This window comes from Labeo rohita, chromosome 6 (assembly GCF_022985175.1).
Source record: "Labeo rohita strain BAU-BD-2019 chromosome 6, IGBB_LRoh.1.0, whole genome shotgun sequence".
Classification (NCBI taxonomy): domain Eukaryota; kingdom Metazoa; phylum Chordata; class Actinopteri; order Cypriniformes; family Cyprinidae; genus Labeo; species Labeo rohita.
In genome coordinates, this window is record NC_066874.1 from 965,982 (window position 1) to 979,022 (window position 13,041).

Genomic DNA, 13,041 nt, shown 5'->3' on the forward strand with positions numbered 1-13,041 from the left:
AAAAGAGGGAGGGAGGAAATAAGAATAGAAAAGCCAAAAGAATAAGTGAGACATTCAGACTTGATGTGTGGTCCAGATATACCTTCAACACATTTACATTCAAAACACCCTTCACACGCCCAGCCACCGGACGCAATATTTCTGGACAGGCTGCCGGTGCTGGAGCACTTCCACGAGTTTGACCACAGAAAAGGAGGCTTTAGAGCGAAAATATGAGCTTCGCATCGGCCGCTTTAACCACACGGTCACAAGTTTTCAAGACGACAATTGCTTGATGAAACTAAAATCATTTGATTGATTCTATACTGAACTGCACTGCTACTCCAGCAAAACTAGAATAAATTTCATTGTTTACAGTGAATTAATTATTTTCTTGTTATACACTACCATCATAAAAGTTTGGGGTCAATAAGATTTTATTTTTAAGAAATCAATTATTTTATTAATCAATGATGCATTAAATTGATCAAAAGTGATGATCAAGACATTAACAATGTTACAAAATATTTCTATTTCAAATAAATGCTGTTATTTTAAACTTTCTATTCATCTGTGAATCCTGAAAAATAAAATGTAACAAAATATTGTGTAGCACAACATTGATAATAATCAAAAATATTTCTGAATCAGCAAATCAGCATATAATAATGATTTCTGAAGGATCATGTGACACTGAAGACTGGAGTAATGATGCTGAAAATTCAGCTTTGATCACAGAAATAAATTACATTTTAACAGATACTCACATAGCAAACTGCATTTTTGATCAAGTAAATGCAGCCAGAAGAGACTTCTTTCAAAAACATGACAAAATGGTTTGAACCCCAAACTTTTGGATGGTACTGTACATTTATATAACTCCTGACCATCACATTAGAGCAATCTGTGATGGCACAAATTCATTTAGATGTTATAATAAGTTCTCAAAATGAGTGAGCATGTGTTCATGAACAGGTTATGGAAAATGGTTAAGAGAGAGACAGACGGAGAGAAAGATAGAGCAGCAAGAGAGAGAGAGAGAGAGAGAGAGAGAGAGCTTCTACAAAGTAGAAATGACATCTTGAGAAGTTAAAAACAAAATCCATCAACTTTGTACTCGCTGCTGGAAGATTTGAAAAGGCCGATAAATAATGATGGGTTGGGTGGAACTTCAGATGGAGTAAAAACTCTGGAGCGAGAGCATTGTTTGGCTGACAGACAGCCTATCACACGCCGGTATTGTGCTCTTCAACACAATAATTCCAACCTGCTAATGTCACGGCAGCCATTACAGTGATTCCTCACCTCATCTCTAATCAGTCTTTTGTGTTTCCAGAGCGCAGACACAAAGAAACGATAATGTTTACTTGCCGGCTAAGTTCTCCTCTGATGACACTCTCTATTCGTTGGCGTCTTCTGCGAGTGTCAAAGGGAACAAAGGCGATTACGGCTGCCATTCTCGCGCCGATGCTACCTGCTCCTCTGCTTTTGATTTCAAACAAATAAAAGGAACATCTCTCACTCCGATGCCACAGATAATTAAAATGACATTCCTAATTGCCCCAGTCACCGTTAATGTTGGGCTTAACCTACGCGCCGCTCGCAGACAGGCCTGTCATTTCTGCGGCTGATAATCGCAGGGCCGCGAGATGGTATTGATTCCGATGGCCGCTTTCTCCACGCAAACACGCACTTAGATGACTACAAACCGAAGGAACTTATTCAAAGACGTTAAAAGTGTGTCAAAACCAGCTGCAGAACTATGTTCACTCCTAATTGCTAACAAAAAAAGCACATTTAAAAGAGTCTTGCGTTTCCTGCAAAACAACAGAAAAAACCCTCCAAAGTCTTTCAAATTTTTATTCGAAGAAGTTCTCTGAAATTAACTTTAACCAAAAAAAAAGTACCATTTTAATTTAGTTTTACCTAAAGTGCTAGTATTAAAACTGATAAATAAAGAAAAAATAATAATTGAAAAAACTATATGTACATAAAAAAAACAACAAAAATGCTAAAACTTTCACTTAAATTAAAGTAAAAAGCAGAAACTAGAAAAAACAAAATGCTATTTAAAATACTGACACAAACTATAACAGTGTATCGATACTAAAATAACACTGCTCTCCACCTAATAACATCTGCCATAAACTAAACTATCGTTACCTAAGGGAAAAGTGGCAAGTCTTTTGATATTCCTCACCTCAGCTTCCTGTTTAAAAAAGGAAATGCGTCATGAAAACTGTGCTTATCAAACCACAAATTCTGTCCATTTTTCCATAAAGAAAAAGCTCAGTGTTGCTCCAAGTCATCATCAGCTGGAAAATCTGTTTAAAATCCAATGGTTTCTCATGTCAGTTGTAAAAAGGCCTTAAAATGAAGCCAGAAATACAGGCAGACAAAATTAGACAAAACATATCCTGCTGCTTTGTTTTCCTCTGACGTTTCATTGAATCCAGTAATCCACACGAGTCTGTACCTCTGAAATTCCCCAAATGCTCCAGGGTGGGTTTCTCTTACTCTGCAACACAAGCCCAACCTGAGGGCCTCACAGCACGGTCCGACACAGACACACGGCCGCTAGATGAGCCCAGAGACGAGCCCGTGGCCCTGAGCTGATGCTGTGTGTGTGTGTGGAGGTGACAGACTCCCCGCAGGTAAACCTACACACTGCGCTCGTGTCATCAGGGCTAATGGGAGGGGACGTGAACCGTGCTGAAGATAACTGGCCCTCCGCATGCCGCCTCACACATGCAGATCACCTGAACGCCTCAGGCGTGAGTGTTTCAGCTCCAACAATACATTTAAACACTCATATTTTCCTTTCGCTTCAGGTTTAAGAGATTGTAAAACCCAATGATAATCTATCAGGGAAGAATTTTCGGAAACACTTTACAACAGTTAACTTTAGTGAAGTACATTGGTTAATGTGAACGAACAATGAAAAATACTCCTAAAGCATGTATTAATTAAAAGATGTATCTGTTAATATTATTTAATGGACCTGAACTAACAATGAACAGTTGCATTTTTAAACTAATGTTAACAAAGACGAATAAATACTGTAACAAATGTACTGCTCATTGTTAGTTAATGCATACTAATGGGAACTTATTATGAAGTGTTACACAATTTTATTCAAATTTTTAAATCATTTATAAATAATTTTCATCTCAACAAAAACTATTTTTCTTCTCAAGAAGGAACTGCAAGACTAGTTTTGTTTTTTAATTAATTCTAATGGCAGTGTATGCAACCCTAAAAGAAAATGTTATTGCTCAAAAGCTTTTCATGGCTGATGAGACAAGAGATGCAACTATGCATCTCAACTTAAGTCTCTTCTTCACCCAATTTCTAAGTAAAAAACAGACACAAATGTGTCACGAGTTCATTTGCTGAGAAATGTTTCAGACAAATCTGAGCACAGTTTGGAATCTCATCTAAAAGGGAAGACACATGTGAGATTACAGAAATCTTTTCTCAGGAGAAGCATGATTTGCAGCTATAATGTTTATCAAAACAACAATCTTTTTCTCTTGCAAGCAAAGTTTGCTTTTATTTCCATGAATTGTTTTCATAAGAAACTCTTCTAGGCTGATATGGGGGTTTTGGGGAAGCCGTGCAACGCCTCAAGAAAAAAGAAAGAGTGAAAGAAAGAGAAAGGGAGCGAAAGACGAAAAGGGGGTGGTGTGGTGAAGAGAAAGGGACAGAAGGGCAGCAGCCGAGAGCGAACAAAAGACGAGTGAAAGAGTGAAGCAGCTTTGAGAGGCCAGTGAATGGAGAAACTCAGCGATGTGTAAAACAACTCCTGTGTCTGTGTGCGGATCCAGGACGGCCCGAGTGGGTGTGTTTCAGGAAGGGGGTGGATATGTTCAATAATTTCTGCCGTGAGGCGGCCACAGTAGCCGGACTCTAATTGAATTAAAGTCCCATTTATTTTGCAGGGCCGGAGCAACAGGCTGGAAAGCCTGAAGGTTTAGCTGCTCGGCCCGGACCGGCCGGGCCCGGCTCGCTTCCACCATCTGTGCTGCTCCGGGTCGCCCCCCTCTCGATCCATGAGCCAACGAAAAAACATGCACACAAAAGATCTCTCGGCCACCCCGGGATAAATGACGCAAGAAAATCTGTGCACGCAGGGCAACAATACAGAAAAACCAGAGCCAACGTGAGAGAGACTCGGCCAAACTGACCAAAAACGCATCACTGCATCTTAAAAATAACGTACACATGCTTAAGCCTTGTTTTTTTCTATGCATACAACACTTTTTTTTTATTGCATAAGTAGCAATTTTTCATTTCATTGCAAAATGTAACTATATTGTCACCCAACTCTTTACATAAAGATTGATATAAGTATGTCCAATACAGCATTGGGCAATATATAGCAAATCTCAACTCTGTTTATATCACTGCAAAATGTAACTATATTATTCTCCAGCTCTAATCTGCTTAAATGCAACAAGGCATTAAGATGTTACAAACATTAACATCATGATTTCATGTAAAGCTGCTTTCAAACTTTTACAAAATAAAGTAGTAAATCAAATGTTTTTACAGCAAGTGTTTGTAAATGTATACATTAAATGCAATTTTCTGTAAAGCTGCTTTTGAACAATGTGTATTATGACAAGCGCTATATAAATATTTAGTAAATAAAGTAATACAGAAATTCATTCAAAATAAATACAAGTTATTCACGGGGGGGAGTTCGCAATTATTTACAGAATACATTTTTAAATAAAAAATTGCACTAAAAAAAAAATGTTGATACATAAAAATGCATTTCTAAAAGTATCTGTTTATCCTATTTGTGTTAGGGGCAGTGGATGGAAATGTTGGCAGGGCAAGCCCAAATGTGAACTTCTGGCCCAGAAAAGAAATAGAAAAAAAAAATCGTTCATGTCGAGCCCTGGTGCAAAGGGGAATTGAGACGAGAGGAGAGACGTCGGCGCGAGGACGGGGGGCATCTGTGCAGGTGAGCGCGGGGTAACAGGGGTATCTCCGGCTCTCACATCCGTCAAGCAAAGGAAAGGTTAAAATTAGAAAATTTAATTTATTTGATAATTTCCCAGAATAATTAGAGTTAATATGGGTTAATTAATATGCAAATCTCTCAGCAGATGTTCGACAGTGAGTGTTGCGCACAGAGGCGGCCCGTTCGCTCTCCCGCATGCGTTTGGCTGTCAGTTAGTGACCGTAATTGCCGTAACTAACCAAATACACACAAAACCTTTAGCGGGATAAAACGCTTTCTGCCCCAGTCCCGGCACACCGCCACTTCTCTCGCACAAAGACGCACAATTTCTTATTTTCTCTCGTCTGAAAGGGCCTTTTATGCGGCGGTCGTTTCGGCGGTGAATGAGGCGAACGTTCAGCACGCTTCACTTTTCTCTTCCCGCTTTATATTTTCCATAAACGTGTATAAATATAAAAGAGGAACAGAACGACACCTGCTCTCGGGGTTGTTGCTGTCTTCCCACCTAAATATGTTCAGATGGGGCCGTTTACGTGCCGCTGCGGTGAATGAACAGGATGAGGGAACGTGAAAATGCTCCTCGACTCTTTTCAACCAGGTTGCTCATCAAATATTGATGCAACTCCAAAAAGTCCTCAGCTGTGATCGCTTTAGTGCGTATTTGACTGCAGCTGATCTCTGAGCGCTGTTAAAACATTCATTCGAGTACACACACAGACACAGGAGTCTTTCACTGGTGTTTACCTGAAAAACACACTCCTAGAATGATGCGGCAAGAATCGAACGTGTCGCACAAAGGCATCTCGACTCATCAAGAGAGCTACACGAACCTGCGGCTTCTGAAGCTACTCATAATTTAAAGAAGTTAAACTACAGTCAAACGTCCCTTTAAAAGTACTTCATTAAACTATACAGGGCTAACGAAGTGGTACATATCTATTTCACTATATAAAACAGTTTAGAATTTATTTTTACAATTGGAGCATGGAAGCTAAAAAAAAAACGTTTTCAGAACTTTGACAAACGTTAATGGAACGCTATCAGTAAGGTTCTCTCTAATTGTTAGCTCAAAAACATTATTTGTATATCATTCATGAAACGTTTTATTTCTGAAACATGTCAGTTGAAACTGTAACATTTTTTGTATTTTAAACATTTTTTGTTTCAGAATGTTTAGAGAAAATTCAAATGTAACATTCCTATAATGTTTGCAAAATAATAATATAAAATGTAAATAAAATATAAAACTTAACCCTAATATTTTTAAAACATGAAAACAAAAAAATTCTAATTTATAAAAGTATAAAAATATTCTGAGAATTTTTTTGGACTGAGTCAAATGAATCTTTGAATCATTTGTGAACTGATTAATTTGCTATTCAAACAAGTTATGTAGGAAATCACTTGATACAATCTAGCAGAAAAAAATTAAAATACAGTTCAAATATTTAACCGCAGAATGCCGCCATTGACCAATCACAATCGAGTATCCCAGAGAGCCGTGTAATAAGGTCTGTTAATGCAGTTGATCTTCTCTCAGTGGAATACTCGAGGTCTCTTCCCGGGGTAAACGCCTCTCTGCCCTCCCCACCCAAACGCTTTTTTACAACAGACAGACACAAAGACACTGAAGCGGTGGACGCCTCCTTCCCTGCCCCCTCTCCTCTCTCTGTCTGTCTGTCTGTCTGTATCTCTCTCTCTCTCACACGGCCAGGTAGTGGAATGCGCTGACGGCCGCAGTATGTTGTGACGGGTGCAGTATGTTGTGTTGTGGGGTTGTGTGGGTGCGGCTGTCACAGAGCAGTGTTATCAGCCAGAGAAACTATTTAATAAGGGTGAGGCATTTGATCTGCTCTGCATCACACACACACACACTTTTACTGAGCCTTCTATATGTGCACCTTCATTTCAATGGACAGAAAAACCTAGGGTTGTAAAAATCACGATCTGTGACCCTGACTAAGGAGCACACTTGAGAACCGATCTCATCCACACAGCAGCTTTCAGGAAAACACACTACACACAGAGATATTCACAGCAGAAAAACGGCATGTTTTGGAGATAAAGGGCCGTACGACCTATTTTAATAAAACAGGAATCTATCAAAATAAACAAGTCGCACTAAGTACATGCAAATTCAAATGTAAGCAATCATGGCTAAATTAATTTTGCCACAGCTGATTAAAACATCAATACATCTATATAGAGTATTTCCCCGATCTGCTTTTGCAAATGTATTCCACCTCTTGCAAGATTAATAGGAGTGCTACAATAACATATAGCTCTGTCAGAGCAGATTACTGTGTGTTTGGAGTAATAATGGCTAAACACAGTCTGAGATGTAATTATACTCTGTAACGGGATCATTTGACTGTGATTTGCTTTGATATAAATAAAGAATGAGCATATGGCAGACAAAGGTAAGGTGTGTTTTCTTTTCTTTGGAATAATTTGCGCTGATGAATCATTCACAATAAGAGCAGGAACGTCTGTTAGGCAAAGCAAATAGAGTGAGTCTTTACATGAGTCTCTACGGACAGCAAAAACAACAGAGTAGCACTTGGTCCTGAGTTCGGTACGTATATATATTTTCCTTCTTATTCTGCGGTGTTAAACTATCAGGCGGACCCTGAGATAAGTACACGCTGAGAACAGCGTTTTGAGCCACTCAAGGTTGCACCACATTCCTGGCCCGCAGTCCAGCGCAGAATAACCTTTGGAAAGAAAACCTTTATCTCTGTCCGACAGAGTCCCACCTGAAGATCAGCATGACCAAACACTTTGAAATAAAACGGTTGTGTTTACACATAGGTGAAGAACACACAACAAGTCATTTCTAAAGAACATCTTGGTCCTAAACATTGTTCCCCACAGCCAAATGAGATCTGAAGCGTTTCACCTAGACAGCAGTGAGAACAAATGGAGAGCAAACGGAGATTAGCCTCCTGAGAAAAGACCCAGTACTCTCACATCTGTCTCAAACTGTGCTCAGATTTGCCAAAATACCAAAGTCTGCTATCAAAAGTCAGAGATCTCACTATAAACTCTCATTAAATTCTCTCATGAACAAATGATCTGAGCTGCAATCCTCATTCATTTGGGTCTATTTGGGTAACAAAATTTATATTGAAACATATCTCACGAGCAAAGAAAGAGCAACAGAGGCTTTTGTGTTTTCTCTGGGTCTGTCAGAAGTGAAGAAAAGGAAACGCCATTTATCAACCTGATGCTGTAAAATACGGAGGCCTTTCTGTCCGTATGAATGGAAAATTAATAAAATAATAAAGCGCGCAGGGCGGGGGGTGAAAACAGCCTCTTGGACGTCTTCCAGGCCTCGGCGAGGGGGTCACGGGGGGGTCGCATTCATTGTGGGGCCGAATTTTCCTGATGCGTTTCGGGCACAATGAGAGGGTGAAATCCGTGCGAGGGCAGGTTTTGGGAAAAGCATCTGTGCTCAGGTCGATTACTGTCATAAAACTCTGCCAGCGCCCAGCTGGGGGTCAGACGGAGAGAGGGAACGGGGGGGGCAGAGGTCCTCAGATGGTATAAAGATCAGAGCAGGACTATCCAGGTGAGAGGTAGAACCCCCCGGCCAGCCCAATCTGAGCTGCTCATTCAGATGCTAATGAGAGGCTAGAACACATCTGTTCCCCCCCTACCGCTCGGGGTCTTTGTCACCTGAAAAGCTCCCCACCAGGTATCAAACAAGCTGCAGGAAACAGCCCCTTTTCATCCTGTTACCTCCGTTCTCCAATCAGCAAATGAGGCCCTGGTGACAACAGGGGCCCCCAAGAGCCCGACGGGGCCACCGATGCCCCACACGCACCTGACACAGTTACACAGCCCAATTAACCCTTGCTCGCTGACGAACACCAGCAGCAAGCTGTTTAACTCAACCGGTCGGTTTACCTACTTCCCGCATGATGTTCCATCAGCGAGTTTGACTTGGTAAACGTCCCTATGCCTGGCATAAACACACACAAAGACATTGGATTTGCAGTGTGTTCTCTCACCTGCCTTTTCACTGCCATCCTGAGAAACACACTGACGCGTTTAATTAGAGCTGGATGCTGCGATCGCCCCACGCTCTGTCACACAAGACCCGCGCGCAACTCAACCCAAATAACGACCTGAGACAGACAGCCCCGCGGCACGCTGGCGGACCCCCCGCCAAGCTTTCTTATGCTAAATGCGCCTCTCTTAAGCCTAATCTTCAGCTGGGCCGCTTAAACACAACAGCACGCTGCACCTTTGCTGCGGAACGGAGGCCGTTAGCATGACAAAGATGCTCATATTCATATGCTGAATGTTGAGACAATGACCTACACTGCATAACAGATCATATCTACATTTGTAACTGAAAAATATTTGGAAAACAGCAGTCATATCAAGTAATGCTGATTTCATTTTAAATATACTGATATAAATAGTCATGCTACAGCAACAAAAAATAGTAAAATTTCCATGCTGGAATAGGAAAAACTGGCATACAACACCAGCATACAAAACCCAACATGCATGCTGACCGGCTACATTTATTTCAAAAAGTTGGCATCAATTTTCAAAATGAATGTTATAGATCTTGTTTGCAAAAACATCATCTATGCATATGTTTCAAAAAGACTATCTAAATGTCATAACTGCACCTACTCTCTGGTGATGTATGCAGGACTTCTCCAATCATCTACTCCATTTAAACTCCATCCGTGCAGCCTGCACTGTGAAATGTTGATATGATGCTCACGCATTACAAGTAACACGAGTTACGTAATGATATTACTTTTTTCAAGTAACTAGTAAAGTAACGCATTACTTTTGAATATCTAAGAAAATATCTGAGTTACTTTTTCAAATAAATAACTCAGAAGGTGACGTAACCCTCCAATAATTAAATATGTTAAATAAAACATTTACTCCCATTTTATTAACCAGTGTCTTTGCTGCTGACCTTCGATGATGCAATTCAACGATACTAATAAGCAAAAATTACTTTTAAACTAACATTTGTGCTTCATTTTTTATAGCTGAAAGGGCTTTTATATTAGAATTGTTTTATATTAAAAACAAAGAAGCAAGCCCTGCCCAGATTTAAAAAGTAACACAAAAGTAATGTAACGCATTACTTTCCATAAAAAGTAACTAAGTAATGTAATTAGTTACTTTTTCAGGGAGTAACGTAAAATTGTAATGCATTACTTTTAAAAGTAACTTTCCCCAACACTTATGCTCACATATCTATTAACAGCTCATGAACTATTCTACATTTGTTTCTTTTTCAATAATCCACTACACTCAGATCCATGTCACAATGCGTAAGAAAATACGTGTCACAAAATGAAAACAAGACTTAAATGTAAATTTTCGCCACAGTACTGTTTGCTAAGGATAAGGAAAAGGTAGCATCAAAGCACTGGTCTTTCTGCCAGTGGTGCACCACAATGCAGGCATGTTCCTTACATAATTGAGCGTTCCCTGATCTCTTTAGGTATACAGAGGGGCCGCAGAGAGTTGCGCAGCACAGTTCAGTGGGTAAAAGTGGAAGTTTTGATGTCCTGTCCACCTCTCTGGCTCAGTTCTCCGAGCGTTTCCCTCCGAGCCGTTCTCTTTTGATCACAGGCATGAAAGCCGTTTCTTGCGAGAGTGCAGGTACCTGGGGTACGGCTAGGTGCTAATTAGCTCAGCAGGATAATTGATGTGTAGATTACACCGCGAACAAATGCCTCGACTTGTTTGTTCTTCTCACTTTTCCTCCCCTTACCTCTGCCCTAATGAACAGTACCTGCCTCGTTAAAATTACGCTAACGTGCAGCCGAACGCAAGGATATGCGCGGGGAGGGCTTTCCCCAGGTGGAAATACCTTTCAGAGGGAGCGCGCGCAAATGCGTTCCCACGTGCACGCTCCTGACCTGCAGAAATGCCTCCGCTGAGCACAGGGATTTATGCAGGCAGCTCAAAGAATTTAAAAAGGAAACAATTTCTAAATGAAAGGCCATGCCATTAGAGTACCAATGGAGTTCTATTGTTACGCCCCTGTAATGCCATTTCCTTCATCTTTTGTCTCAGAGAGGCTATTATTAGCGGCCTCTCACAGCTGCGTATCCGTTCAATAGGGTTTGAATTTGGTCATTAACAAGTGAATATCAGCAAACACATTTGTGGAGCCCCTGCCATTGCTAATAAACTAACAATGAGTACAAGCCTAATTGGGAAATGCAATGAAGAAATGGAGGCAAGGTGCCTGAGGTAAGGAAAGACAGCGGAAGAATAGACAGGTCATTATGAGGACGGATGTGGAGAGAAAAAGGTGAACAGTTGAATTGTCGCCTCCTCGCAGTTCCCACGGACAGCTATAATCCGTCTCTCGCTAGTTTACACGTTAAACACGTTATTGTGATTATGGACTCCCGCTTTCTCAGCGGTTCTACACACACACACACACGAGCGCACACACCGGGGCCGCGTCTACGCCTGCGAGCCATCCGTGTGTTCTCCCAGACAGTTGACGGGTCTCCGGGTCAGAGGTTTCCCTCTCCTTGGCCGTTCGATGCACTTCCTGTCTGAACTGAATTCCCTGCGGCTGCTCTCAGATCTTTATACAGACCGGAAGTCTTTGTTAAGCACTGCCTTCATTATTTGCTCTGTATAAACTCGCAGAAATGTGCTACCAGAAAGAATTTCCACGTGCGTCTGTTAACCCTGAAAATGCACATGGGGGGAAAATTCACTAACATCGAACTGTGCTCACTCATGATGTTGTTTACTTTCTAGAATAATCCTTGTTCACATAGAATGAAGGTATGCTTGTGCTAAAGTGACTTATGCATTTGGAAGATGTTTTTTTATCTCAGGCGCTTTGCATTAAAATAGACACATTTTCAAGTCGATCAAGCTGGACTGAAAAATGATCAAAAAGGCCACAAAATGGTAGTGAATTCGCCCCACAGAGTTTTGAGATGGAAGTCCAGCTAAAATCCAAACTGCTAAGTTTTTGCTTTCTCCAAACTAAGCCAACAGGGATCTAATCCTCCAACAAACTCCATAAACACACTCCTCCTGCTTTAAGAAAGTGCAAGGAACCATTTTTTCTCTCGATATTTCTGCGCTTAGACCGCACCATAATCATCTTATACACGCTTTTCTTTGTTTGGGGATTTTCACGTTTCTCCTTCCAGAGAGATAAGCAACACAATAATGAAAGCTTTAATTACCCCACCCCTCTGCCCACTGAAGGACGCGAGACTGTGTCATCACGGAGGGGGGGGGAAGCAGATTGTGCCGGAGCTAAGAAAAACTGTATTTGGACCTCTATCCGAAAAGAGAAAAAAAAAATGGTAGTCGGGCAAACTGGCACTTTCCGTCACCAACCTGATAATTCTCCCTCCATCCCTCACCCTGGAGGTCTTTTGTTTTCCCCTCCTGCTTCCTGTCACCATCTCGGCACAGAATCAAACAACGGCAGGGTTTACTTTTCTGTCTCAAAGAAAGATAGAGAGAGAGAGAGAGAGAGAGGAAGACGGGAGTGATTTGGTCCGGGCCGGGGGGTTTCATTGGGTCACAGGAAACCTGGAGTATGCAGATGTTTTAACAAAAGCCTTTCATCTTCTCCTGCTTTCCTGAACTTCCAAGCGCCGGAGACTTTTAAGCACAGAGCTGATAATGAAACCTCTTCTCTTTCAGCAGTAGATATGAGGCACTCCTGCTATCACCATTAACAAACGCAAAACAGGTAATTAGAGCAGAGGAAACCCATAACGGTGTTTCCTGCATTGTGATTCAGGAGTGAAGCTGCTCCGCTGCTAAATCTACAGCAAAAAGTCTATCCATCTATCTATCTATCTATCTATCTTGTTTATTAAATAAAGAGAGTATATAATCTGAAACAGAAAGTGTATGCCATTCGTCACTGGATGTTTTGTTATTTTCAGAAGGACAGTGTTCTGTCAGTATCACAGGCCTCCCACCAGCTCATCTTTATTAAAGAGCGTCTACTGACACCCATAATAACCCAGAGCTCCATCAATCGGCTAAAGGACGGAGAGGGACATCCACCTGGGGACCTGGGAAAAAGCAGGATAAAGCCGTGAGGTGAG

The 13,041-nt window shown here is 41.1% G+C and overlaps 1 protein-coding gene across 5 annotated transcripts in view; it reads right to left on the reverse strand.

Moving 5' to 3' along the window:
- The window catches only part of zeb2b (zinc finger E-box binding homeobox 2b), a 71,818-nt gene that overhangs the window by 20,409 nt on the left and 38,368 nt on the right, over positions 1-13,041 (reverse strand). The window contains exon 1 of one of the 5 annotated variants that reach the window (XM_051111984.1): positions 12,317-12,350. The exons of the other annotated variants lie outside the window; for them this stretch is intronic. Coding sequence (XP_050967941.1) covers positions 12,317-12,335 — 19 coding nt within the window. The 5' untranslated portion in view covers positions 12,336-12,350. Of the gene's footprint in view, positions 1-12,316; positions 12,351-13,041 lie in introns of those variants that run through there. 5 annotated transcript variants of the gene reach the window in all.